Source organism: Balaenoptera ricei, chromosome 6 (assembly GCF_028023285.1).
Source record: "Balaenoptera ricei isolate mBalRic1 chromosome 6, mBalRic1.hap2, whole genome shotgun sequence".
NCBI lineage: Eukaryota > Metazoa > Chordata > Mammalia > Artiodactyla > Balaenopteridae > Balaenoptera > Balaenoptera ricei.
This window is the reverse complement of record NC_082644.1, coordinates 42,381,006-42,394,453: the sequence shown is the minus strand read 5'-3', so window position 1 is coordinate 42,394,453 and position 13,448 is coordinate 42,381,006. Positions and strand designations below refer to the sequence as shown.

The following is a 13,448-nucleotide window of genomic DNA, read 5'->3' as shown; positions in this document are numbered from 1 at the left end:
ATTAAAAAGAATCAAGTGGGGATTTTGGAAATTTAAGAACTCATTTTCCAAATAAAAATTCAATGGACTGATCACAAAATAGATATGGCTGAAGAGTGAAAAACAAAGTTGAAAGATCAAGTGGAGAAATTCTCCCAAAATGCAGTTCAAAAGACCAGAGTTGGGAAGTATAAAAGAAAATTTAGATAGGAATTCCTTGGTGGTCCAGTGGTTAGGACTTGGTGCTTTCACTGCCGGGGCCTGGGTTCGACGCCTGGTCTGGGAACTAAGATCCCACAAGCCACATGGCATGGCCAAAAAAATAAAATAAAATAAAATAAATAATAATAAAAATAATAATAATGAAAAGAGGCAGCAGCCAGTTTGGCCCACTGGCTGTAGTTTGCCAACTTCTGCTTTATGGCTTTCAGTGCCCTCATTTGTAAGATAGGGACAATAATTATACCTACTTCATAGGGTTGTTCTGGGAATTAAATACGGTAATGTGTCAAGTACTTTGCTCATTGCCTTACACACACTAAGGTGCCAATAAATGTTAGCTATCGTTGTTGCTGATGTGCTTGTTGATGTAGGTGCTGAGAAGGAAGAAGAAGGAGGTCATGTTTATTCAGCACTACTGTGCACACAGCAGGGCCAAGTCTTAAAGGGACTTAAGGGATTTCATTTAGTTATTTTTATTTCTTAATAAAAACACCTCATGTTGGGGCTTCCCTGGTGCCGCAGTGGTTGAGAATCTGCCTGCCAATGCAGGGGACACGGGTTCGAGCCCTGGTCTGGGCAGATTCCACATGCCGCGGAGCAACTGGGCCCCTGAGCCACAACTGCTGAGCCTGCGCGTCTGGAGCCTGTGCTCCGCAACAAGAGAGGCCACGATAGTGAGAGGCCCACGCACCGCGATGAAGAGTGGGCCCCGCTTGCCGCAACTAGAGAAAGCCCTCGCACAGAAACGAAGACCTAACACAGCCAAAAATAAATATAAAAATAAATAAATAAATAAGAGATTACCAAAAAAAAAAAAAAAAAAACCCCTCATGTTGGCATAGAAAAAAAAGTTGGGGGAGGGGGGAGAAGGAGGCATGGAGGATGGATCCAGAAGTCCTACCATCCTATTTTATAGGAATTCCATAATGAGAGAACAGAGGGAATGGAGGGGGGAAAAAAGAAGTAAATTATGTCCTACTTCCTAGAGGTGAAGAAAGGAGTAAGCTTTCACAGTAAAATGGCACACTGAGCACCAAGAATAGGTTTTTTTAAAAAGACCTACACCTGGATTAATTATGATAAAATTTCAAAATACCGAGCATAAGGGAAATTCCAAGAAGTTTTGTTCCATCTCCTTACATTTGTAAGTGCATATTTCTAGGAAGGGGGCCCAGAACAAGTATCAAGTTCTCAAAAGAACAACCAAAAAGAAAGTCGAAAAACCACTGGCCTCTGTGAAGGCAACTTCTCCAAACAGGGGGGCTGGTGAAACGGGACTTGACCCCTAAGTGACACCCTCCCCCAAAGATTGTTCCACATCTGGATCTTTAATAAAAAAAAAACAAAAAAAAAACACCTCATGCTGCCATAGGGGAAAAAAAGAAAAAAAAAGGTTAGGAAGCATGGAGGATAGATCCAGAAGGTCTGCCATCCTGTTTAATAGGAATTCCAGAATAAGAGAAGAGAGGGTGTGGTCCCTTTCACTCCTTTTTCTTGCATACTTGCAGAAGGAAAATTTGACCAAGCTCAAAACCAGACTGCCCTTAACTCAGACAGCACATTATTATATTTTCTTCTCTCTGAGAGGAACATCTACAAAGGTTTTCCTCCAGGAATGTGCCTGCTTTTTAAAAAGTCTCTAAGACTCAAGAATGCTAGTGGCATTTGCTACTCTGAAAATCTAGCTGGGGAAATGGGGTGGAAGGCGGGTCCTGAGAGCCACTGCTGCCTTGCAGGGCTGGAGATGTGGAGATGTGGGCCCGATCAGTGTTCAAGCTGCATCTGGGAGGCTGGAGACTTGGGCTGGAGACTCAGCTCCACTACTTCCAACTGTGTGATCAGTGTGATCCAGGCAGATCACCTTTACTTTCTGAGCCTGTTTCCTGGTCAGTGAAATGGGAACACATTTGTTCTGCCTCTCAGGGTAGTTCTGAGGCTAAGATGGTAAAACAATGAAGATGTTCTGAGATAGCAAATTCTAAACTAAGGGTCATTTATGCAGATGCCTTCAAGGGCCCCTCAGGTAATGCAAATTTGTGAAGTGGCCAGCTTAAGACACTAGGGAATGGTGGAGACCCTGACCTAATGAACACTCTTGGAAGCCAAATTTGGCCCTGGGTCACCAGCCTGTGACCCCTGCTCTAAACAAAAATAAGGGTAATTAGAACAAAGCAGCTCTCAAAATTGATGTAAAATAAAATTCTTTTTGTTTTTTTCCCCTGTTATGGGTTCAATTGTGTCATCCCCTCTCAAAAAAAAAAAAAAAGTAGAAGTCTTAACCCCAACAATATGAGCTTATTTGGAAATAGGGTCATTGCAGATGTAATTAGTTAAGATGAGGTCACATTGGAGTAGGACTGGCCCCTAATCTAATATGACTGGTGCCCTTAGAAGAAGACAGTCATGTGAAGACAGAAAGACACAGGGACAAGGCCACATGAAAACGCAGGCAGAGATTGTAGTGATGCATCTACAAGCCAAGGAACGCCGGGATTGCTGGCTATCATGGGAAGCTAGGAGAGAGGCATGGAACAGGTTCCCCCTCAGAACCTCAAATGGAGCTAATCCTACCCTCACCTTGATTTCAGACTTCTAGCCTCCAGAGCCGTGAGAAAATAAATTTCTTCGGTCTTAAGCCAGCTGGTTTGTGAAATGTTGTTATGGCAACCCGAGGAAACTAATACACTTCCCTAAATGGAACTTTATTTTACAACAGACATGAATTTCTGATCTTCATCATGAGTCAGTGAATCTCCCAGCTTAACTGCTAGCAGGCCCAAGGACTAGGGTGAGGCACATAAGGTGCCAGGGCCCACCATTTCTGGATGCAATCACTCTCAAGTTCCTGCAAGGGCCGATCCTTACGGTGGGTGCCTCCTTGAGAGCTGGGCACCTCTGGCTATGTCGGAGTGTGTGGCAGTAGTCCTGCTTGAACGCTTTATCTAAAATCTTTGAATGGTGCTTTGGAGCTAATTATAAAATGTAGTTTCCAGCCACTTTAACCCAGGGCAGAGCAAACATGTACTTCTCACCATCTCAGAATACTTCCGTTTTGCTTAAGATGGAGGTTGAAGGGTAGCAGAATGTGCCACCCCAAAATGTGACTGTAGGAGTTCAGGACATGCCACTCCAAAATATGCTGCTTTGATATATTATTTTGGGCTGTAAGCACTTGAAAAACAGCAAATGCAAGGAGGGGCTTTCTCTGAACTCCCCTTATCTGTCTGAAGACAGAACCTCCTGTCTTCCTATGAAATGAACTCAGTTGTCATAAATCTATTCCCCAGGGGTAGCATCAGCTAGTGAAGACCGACTCTTATCAGAGGAGAGGAGGCCATAAATCATCCAGACACACTTTGTCACAAATTATCATACCTCCCATCTATTCTTCTAAGGGCCCATTCATCTTTCGTAAAAATCATTTCCTCTCCTCTTAGGCCTAAATCCCCCTTCACCTTTCCCTATTAAGATGGTATTTAATCCTGACTTCTAAGCCACCTTGAATGTGGCCAGACAAGACTGTGGGTCACACCCCATTTGCAGCTAGCCTCCTGTTGCAGGGGAGCTAAGCCTTTTCTTTCCAGCGATATTTGTGAGCAGTTCTGGATCTTGGGAGAGTTGCATCTTTTGCACCCTTTTTCAGGACAGCTCTTGCGTCCATAGTTAACTCATAAAAGTTTTGGTTTTGAGTCACTTGATAGTTATACCTTTGGTATAAAAGAAAAGGGAAAGAGATAAGTTTTAAAAAGAAGTTCAATATTGTCAGAAATATTTACTGTTTGTCCTGGCTGAAATCTGATAAAATAAGATATCGAAAGGATGTTTTTAAAAGAGTTCTATGGTCAGAAGATGGCCTAATTGGAAGTTGATATTCAGAGCCTGATAGAAGCTTTTTTTTTTTTTTTTCCTCTCACTTTCTTTTTTACCTAGAGGTTACAGTAGAGGATGAACAAAGATGGCAGCCAATACCAAAAAAAAAACCACCCCAAAAACAAAAAAAAAAAACCCCAAACATTTGTTATAAAGCAGAAACTGACACACCATTGTAAAGCAATTATACGCCAACAAAGATGTTTAAAAAAAAAACACAAACAAACAAACAGATTATGAGAGAAGTCTGCATTACACATGAGTAGAATTCACCCTATAAGTCAAAGAACTTTTCAAAATTACAAGGGAGGGAAGGCAGAGGGGACTAGATATTTGAGGTGTTAAGAGACAGGCTGACAGAGCAAGCTTAGTGACTGGCTTTATAAGTCTACCACTTGAGACTCTGTCTTCTTTATTTACAGAGAGGCAGAAAAAAGAGTTCAGAGAAGAAGCCAGAGTCATAAATTAAGATATCTGAAAGAGAAGTTGGGCCTCTCTTTCCATTTTCTTACACTATTTGTTTCCTTCACTTGAAAATATTGTTAGACCAAATTGCAATAGGGCTCACCAAATAGACTCCGTTATGCAGTTTACTCATGCACCTTGCTAGATCCTGATTTCCCTATTTGATACGAAAAGCTGAACTTCCATTCTTTTCTCTGCTAAAATGCCTAAAAAATCTATATTTAGGAGATAAAGAAGCATATTTACAATATGCTTAGCCTTGGAGTCTCCAAGTCAGGGTTATGGAAGAAACTATTCTGAAAACTATCCTTCCGTAACCCAACATGTTCACACATCACAAGTTCTTATCAAAGTTATGGTTGGATTTTCACATTTCCAGGTAAAAAATCTGTCCCCTGGCAGTCCTTAAACTTTACCTGACAAATATTGTACACCCTCTGTCCAGGCTCTTCAATCTCTAACATCCCCATTAACACCCCAGCAAACAACAAAATATATCCACTTATCACAGTTTAATCCCACTTGAGCAACTGTAGCCACTATTTTGATATAATCATGTTCCAAAAGCTGACTGAGTGTCCAACAGCAGCAAAGGATAGACATGTTGGCGCCAGTAATACTGAAGTTTGGTTTTTAACTGCATTTTTTTGTCAGTTTGGCTGGGAAGATTTGGACAGCTGGAAGTGAGCTTCTCCATCATTTTCTGTTTCTTTCTTTGTAACAATTTTCCACCTGTGAAGCCCAACACCCCACCACCAAGTGCAGCTGCAATTCCTGCCACTTTGAAGCCTGCAAGGAGGCCAATCAGACCCCCCACCACTCCTCCGATGAGTGCACCTGCCACAGGCAGAGCTGCCAGCTTGTCTTTTGCAGCCTTCCCCAAGTTTTTGGTTCCCTCTTCAACATTCACAGCAGCACTGTTGACATGGTCTTCAACGCTGTCAATCTTCTCCTGCTGAGAATTCACTAGGAGAGAGAAATCAGTGACCAGTTGGCTAAGTTCAATTAAGTCCACTTCTAAGGTTTCCCATGATTCTGCAGCATTTTGATCTCGAGGAATTTCAGGCAACACATATATCTGAGTCATACTCTGAGGATCAGCTTCATCTTCAGTAGTGTGAAATGTTCCACCAACAGTCATGGATCTGGTCAAAGAAGGCTGTAATAAAGTTTCTTCATCATTAAATTGTTTCTTAAGTTCTTCTACAGATTCCAGATGGAGCTGAAGAAATTCTGTTGCTGCTGATGCGTCTTCTTTAACAGGATCTATCATTCTCTTCAGAAGTCCAAGGTCATCCTTTTGGACTTTCAAACAAAGCTTCTCCATTTCTCGGATATTGGAGCAGAGTTGCTTCTCAATATTTATCTGGTGATTTCTTAACCTCTCCAGATCTGTTGGGATTACTATCTTAGTAAATTTCTGAATAGCTGGTTCAAGACGGTGTAATTTCACTTTTTCTTCATCTTCAGACATCCTAAAAAAATGTTGTATCTCTTCTACTTGCAACATCTACCTTCTCCACTCATGTAGAAAAACCTCCCGCCGGGACGTTCGAGGCCGGTCAGCTTTTTTTTTTTTAAACATCTTTATTGGAGTATAATTGCTTTACAATGTTGTGTTAGTTTCTGCTGCATAACAAACTGAATCAGCTATATGTATATATATATATCCCCATATCCCCTCCCTCTTGCATCTCCCTTCCACCCTCCCTATCCCACCCCCCCCTAGGTGGTCACAAAGCACCGAGCTGATCTCCCTGTTTGATGCATCTGAGAAGCTTTTTTTTTAAAAGACTTCTCTGTTTTATTTGATCGTGTTCCTCCCATGAGGACTTTCTGGTCAACCGAAACCCTCTTTTTTTTTTTTTTTTTTTTTTTTAGCAACCTCTTACTCAATTTATTATGTATTTATTTATTTTTTATTTATTTGGTTGTGTTGGGTATTAGTTGTGGCACGTGGGCTCCTTAGTTGCAGCTTGAGGGCTCCTCAGTTGTGGTTTGTCGGCTCCTTAGTTGTGGCATGCACGTGGGATCTAGTTCCCTGACCAGGGATTGAACCCGGGCCACCTGCGTTGGAAGTGCGGAGTCTTAACCACTGCGCCACCAGGGAAGTCCCAACTGAAACCCTCTTCTCGAAGCCCTGCTGACTGCATTCTCTGCCAGTTGTGTCCACTTCCTTTTTGTTGACATGATTTTGCTACAGATAATTTGAAACTTCACTGGGAAAACTTAAGATCTCCCCAGACTGGCTCCTCTAAGACCTCTTCCTTCCCATATCCTCTGCTCCTCCTTCCTCCTTTTGCTGCCTTCCATCTTCCATTCAGCTCCCTTGAATCCTTTGCTATGTCCCCCCTCAAACTCCTACCTCCTCCAGCCCTCTGTCCACCCTGCCAGACCTTTCCCTTCCCACTTCAGCCCCTCAACTCCCTACAGTCACTTGAACTTTAGGCCCCCATACCCTCCATCAGAGGCTCTCAAGGGGCTCAAAGACCTATAAAAGCAACTACTTGGGGCTAAAAAGGAAACAGGAGCTTTTGGAAGTTGGGAAAGTGAAAACTCTTAAAAGTCTTCTCCACAAATACAAGTGAAAACTTTAGCCATCTAGTGAGTAACCTTAACATATTCATCTGCCAGAAACACAATTTGGATCCAACTGTTCTTTCATGTACTAGTGAGTTTTGAATTAATGTACCTGACATATGGCTAAAATTTTTAAATGAAAGCTGTAAGATCTCAGTTTGCATTTGTCTGTATGTTTATGTATGTCTTTACATGTATGTTATGTATATGTGATATTTTTCCACCTCTGGATGGTGGTGCCAAAATTGATTTGTAAAAGAGCTCTATTTAATTGGCTTAACGAAAAATAAGTGCTAGGCTTATAACTACTGAGCCTGCGCTCTAGAGCCCGCAAGCCACAACTACGGAGCCCATGCGCCTAGAGCCTGTGCTCCACAACAAAGAAGCCATTGCAATGAGAAGCCCACGTATCACAATGAAGAGTAGCCCCCTCTTGCCACAACCAGAGAAAGCCTGCATGCAGCAACAGAGACCCAAAGCAGCCAAAAATAAATAAATAAAATAAATAAATTTATTTTTAAAAAAGTAATAATGTTTAACCTTCTTAAGTTATATTTGTATGGGTGTTATATTATCAGTATAGGTGTTCCAGAAATTATATGAAATTCCTAGAATCTGATATGTCCTGGTATAATGTTATCAGTCATAACTCTAGTTATCATCTTAAAATGTTGTACGACACAGAACTAACCAAATTTCCTTGTCAATTGTGTTTAAAGGAACTCTCATCAGGTTTTTAACCATGGCCATTTTTAAGTCTTTTGGTCAGTCACAGACAGTTACTGTTTTAATCTGATGTTTCCTGAAAGCTTTCGCAAGTAGCTATGATCCAAAAACACTTTGTCTTCATATTCATGGAAAGGACTTTGATAAGTACTCTAGAATATCAGTTTCCAATAACTTTGAGATCATACCATTGAACTGGGTAAGAATTTCCAGAACTCTAATGGAAAAACAGAATGATTCATAAAACTACTAGCTCAAGATCAAGCAAACAAGAATTAATTACCTGGGACTGAATAAACTGATGAGAATGATTACAATAATTATGACTTTTTGTTTGAAACATTGCTAGTTCTTTAATGTTTTGTTTTCTAGATTTAAGAAAACTTTTCTCTTTTCTCTTAAGCTATCTATGATTTACGGCAATTTGGTAAAGTGTACCTTTGTAAACAGAATTGAGGCATTTATCTTTTCTCCCTACCTGATCCCTCCAGAATTCAGACTCTTATTGAGTATTCTTATTTTCATGGCAATATGACTATTTGTGTAAGTTTCATAAGAATCTGTTCTCCTTGTGATAGGACACAATTGGAAACATTGGTTATATTACTAAGGCTTTGACTAGGATATCAAATTTGAGAATGATGTACATAGAATCAGATATGGTCAGACAGCTTTAAGGAAATAAGGTTGACTTTAAGGAGCCAATGCTTATTAAGCTCCCTTCTGAGAAATTTCCTGGTTCCTTGATTTCAGGGTTTCCAGCCTTACCAGGTGAGTAAGGAAGATCAATTCCTGGCAGACCCAGGAACCTCAGGATATTTGGGGGACTTGGAGCACAGAGGAATTCACCCAAATACATAGATATGCATGTGAAGTCTGATGATGAGTTCTTGGCTTGGCTTCCTAGCCTTGAAAGTCTTTTAAAAGTCCAATCAGAGATTCCTTTTGAAAGTTCCAACAAAGCAGATTTTAAAAGAGCCTATATGGTCAATTGCTATTCTTGCTGCACTTATGTAAATAATCAGGCCAAGTTTAGTGAGACTAGACTTACTTTGCAAACAGATTCATCTTACCATGATTACCTTTGCTAGAAATGGGGGTGATTGTACAGAGAAAAATTATGTTTCAATAGAAAATTATAACAAATCCTTGTGGGTATGAGATTCTAGCCCTGTGCATTGTCTTTGAAGTTTTGTTATCTACCTGCAAACTGGACTGGCTCTTGAATTCTAGTTTTCTCTAATATCTGGTTAAAACTCTCCAAACTAATGCTTGCAATTTTCTTTCACCCTTCTGACTTGGAATCACTAAGAACAAAAACTTCCCTTTTCCAAAAGCCCTGGAAGCTGAAACTGGACAACTTGATATAAACCTCAGAGATATCACCACAACAGATCATGTATGGACAACCTTCATGTCTGTTGCTGTCTGGGTCACTCAGAAAGTTCACTGGAACACCCAATGACATCATCAGAAACATTTAAACCGTGAAAGGTGCTTCTAGCCCAATATCTAGAAATCTTCTCATGGCTGCCTTCTGGACTCAGAAACTGACTTATAGTGTGCTCCAACTATTATATGTTTTGTTTCCAAAGAAATGTCTCTTATCAAATACCTGCTAGTATCCCACCTGAGATACCACCTCCTGGAATGAGGCACAGTTGTTTAACTGAACTGACCTATTCTCAGGACTAAGAGACTGGTTCAATGAGATCTACCAACTCAGCTTCTAGACTGTGAAATTTCTTGAGGAATTTTCAAAGGTGGGGAATGAGGCTAGCAGAATATGCTGCCCCAAAATATGACTGCAGGAGTTCAGGACATGCTACCCCAAAATATACTCCTTTAGTATATTGATTATTTTGAGCTGTAGGCACTTGAAAAAATGGCAAATGCAGGTGGAGCTTTCTCTGAACCCCCCTTGTCTGTCTAAAGATAGATCCTCCAAAAGGAACTCATTTGTCACAAATACCCTCCCTAGAGGCGTCATTGACCAGGGAAAATTGAGTCTTATCACAGGAAAGGAGGCTAGAAGTTGATACAACATGCTGACAATCTTGGTCACAAACTATCATACCTCCCTTCTATTCTTCTAAGGGCCCATTCATCTTTCCTAAAACTCATTTCCTCTCCCCTGAGAGTCCTACATTCCCCCTCTTTTTTCTCTATTAAGGTGGTATATAATCCTGAATTCTAAGCCACCTCAGGGAGTCACTTATTTTCCCTTGGGGATCTCCCATGTATGCATAAGGTATACATGTTTATAGACTTCTCTTTGCTTTTCTCTTGTTAATCTGTGTTTTTATTACAGAGGTCTCAGCAAAGAACTCACAAAGTTAGAGGGGAAATTATTTTTCCTCCCTTTGAGGACTTACAAATTGGAGTTCTCTCTCTCCCACCTGCCTCATCCACTCCCATCAATCAATAAATCAGTAAATTCTCTATCCTAGGTGCTGGGGATTAAGAATTGAATAAGACACCAAAGGTGGTGGGGGAGACAGATTCATTTTTAAAAGATCAATTACCATACAGTGTTAAAAGTGCTGTAAGAGAGACAATTTAAGGGTCTATGAAAACTCAGAGTGGTACATCACCCAGATCCCAACAGACTGAGGAGACAGGGTAAAAAGATGATATCTACACTGTCTCTTTAAGAATGAATAATTGTTAATTAGATGAGAAGAAGAAAGGAGGAAGCAAGAGGGGGTGACAGGTTGGATGGGAGAGGAAAAGAAGGAGTCAAGAACAACACCCAGGTCACTTGGGTGATGAGCAAATGTGATGCAGTCACTAAGACAGGAAAGGCCAAATGAGGAACAGATATAAAAAAAAAACAGATTGATTCGGAGTTGGACACGCTGAGTCTCAGGTGCCTGCAGATATCCAGGGAAAAATAACCAATGCAGCATTTCCAAAGTGTGTTCTAGGAACCCCAAGTTCCAGGAGATGCTAATATTCCAGGAAAAAGGGGGGGGGTCTGTTGCAGGTTATACTAGCCCAGGTTCCCTAGAAAACAGAGCCTGAGGCTAAGATTATATGCTCAGGCTTTTTATGGAGGCACAAAACCAAAGCCTCAAGAATGATATAAAAGGGAAGAGAGGCATGGAGGGATGGAAAGCAATGCAAGATGCAGGCAGCAGCAGCTGGTTGGCCACAGAACTACACCACTGGCTACAGTTAAATAGTTAAGGAAAAGCAAAAAGTCAGGAGTCCAGGTCTCAGGCAGGGCTGAGAGAATCTGAGGAAATGTATTGATTATGTTCAATACAGATGTCAAATAAGTTTAAGAAACACAGGGTATTACACACTCCCTCTTAAACACTTGCAATGCATAATAGCACATTAACAGTTCTAGGAGCACCTCAGCAAAAAAGTCAATTTCATTCTATTTAACCCAGCATTTTCCAAATTTATTTGACCATGGAAGCTTTATTTCATGTCCTACTTGTCTGTACAACTCAGTTCTTGTCAGCTGTGGATACTAGAATCTGGGGCTAAAGAGAGAGTACAAATTGGAAATAAAGATTTGAGAAACATACGGATAGTGATTGAAGCCTGGAGAATGAAGGGGATCATGCAGGAAGAGTTTGTAGTTTGATCCTAATCCTGAGTCTTGGGATACACCAGTGTTAAGGGACAAACACAGGAAGAACAGATTGGTTCAAGGTGGTGGAGTAGAAGGACATGCGCTCACTCCCTCTCGCGAGAGCACCGGAATCACAACTAACTGCTGAACAATCATCGAGAGGAAGACACTGGAACTCACCAAAAAAGATACCCCACATCCAAAGACAAAGGAGAAGCCGCAATGAGATGGTAGGAGGGGCGCAATCACAATAAAATCAAATCCCATAACCACTGGGTGGGTGACTCACAAACTGGAGAACAATTATACCACAGAAGTCCACCCACTGGAGTGAAGGTTCTGAGCCCCACATCAGGCTTCCCAACCTGGGGGTCTGGTAATGGAAGGAGGAATTCCCAGAGAATCAGACTTTGAAGGCTAGCGGGATTTGATTGCAGGACTTCGATAGGACTGGGGGAAACAGAGACTCCACTCTTGGAGGGCACACACAAGGTAGTGTGTGCATCAGGACCCAGGGGGAAGGAGCAGTGACCCCATGGGAGACTGAACCAGACCTACCTGCTAGTGTTGGAGAGTCTCCTGCAGAGGCAGGGGGTGGCTGTGGCTCACTTTGGGGACAAGGACACTGGCAGCAGAAGTTCAGGGAAGTACTCCTTGGCATCAGCCCTCCAAGAGTCCAGCATTAGCACCACCAAAGAGCCTGTGGGCTCCGGTGCTGGGTCACCTCAGGCAAAACAACCAACAGGGAGGGAACCCAGCCCCACCCATCAGCAGACAAGCAGATTAAACTTTTACTGATAGCTGCCAAGCAGAGCAACACCCAGCTCTACCTACCACTAGTCCCTCCCATCAGGAAGCTTGCACAAGCCTCTTAGATAGACTCATCCACCACAGGGCAGACAGCAGAAGAAAGAAGAACTACAGTCCTGCAGCCTGTGGAAGGAAAACCACTTTCACAGAAAGATAGACAAAATCAAAAGGCAGGGGACTATGTACCAGATGAAGGAATGAGATAAACCCGAGAAAAACAACTAAATGAAGTGGAGATAGGCAACCTTCCAGAAAAAGAATTCAGAATAATGATAGTGAAGATGATCCAGGACCTTGGACAAAGAATGGAGGCAAAGATCAAGAAGATGCAAGAAATGTTTAACAAAGACCTAGAAGAATTAAAGAGCAAACACCTAGAAGAATTAAAGAACAAACAAACGGAGATGAACAATATAATGACTGAAATGAAAAATACACTAGAAGGAATCAATAGCAGAATAACTGAGGCAGAAGAACGGATAAGTGACCTGGAAGACAGAATGGTAGAATTCACTGTCACAGAACAGAATAAAGAGAAAAGAATGAAAAGAAATGAAGACAGCTTAAGAGACCTCTGGGACAACATTAAACGTACCAACTTTCACATTATAGGAGTCCCAGAAGGAGAAGAGAGAGAGAAAGGACCCAAGAAAATATTTGAAGAGATTATAGTCGAAAACTCCCTAACATGGGAAAGGAAAGAGCCACCCAAGTCCAGGAAGCACAGACAGTCCCATACAGGATAAACCCAAGGAGAAACACACTGAAACAGTAATCAAACTGACGAAAATAAAAGACAAAGAAAAATTATTAAAAGTAACAAGGGAAAAACAACAAATAACATACAAGGGAACTCCCATAAGGTTAACAGCTGATTTCTCAGCAGAAACTCTACAAGCCAGAAGGGAGTGACACGATATATTTAAAGTGATGAAAGGGAAGAACCTACAACCAACATTACTCTACCCGGCAAGGATCTCATTCAGATTCAACAGAGAAATCAAAAGCTTTATAGACAAGCAAAAGCTAACAGAATTCAGCACCACCAAACCAGCTCTACAACAAATGCTAAAGGAACTTCTCTAAGTGGGAAACATAAGAGAAGAAAAGGACCTACAAAAACAAACCCAAAACAGTTAAGAAAATGGTAATAGGAACATAAATATGGATAATTACCTTAAATGTGAATGGATTAAATGCTCCAACAAAA

At 41.3% G+C, this 13,448-nt stretch overlaps 1 protein-coding gene and 1 long non-coding RNA gene across 3 annotated transcripts in view; both read right to left on the bottom strand.

Annotated features, from left to right (window-relative positions):
• Window positions 1-13,448, bottom strand: part of LOC132367762 (uncharacterized) — a 50,013-nt gene that overhangs the window by 21,769 nt on the left and 14,796 nt on the right. The gene's annotated exons all lie outside the window — the stretch shown is intronic.
• Window positions 5,090-6,073, bottom strand: LOC132367579 (syntaxin-17-like). The gene has a single exon (XM_059926174.1). The coding sequence runs from the start codon at window positions 6,044-6,046 to the stop codon at window positions 5,090-5,092; it is 957 nt and encodes a 318-aa protein (XP_059782157.1). The 5' UTR covers window positions 6,047-6,073.

Coding starts and splice junctions, on each gene's coding strand:
- LOC132367579 (XM_059926174.1), bottom strand. CDS start 6,046: ATGTTGCAAGTAGAAGAGATACAACATTTTTTTAGGATGTCTGAAGAT.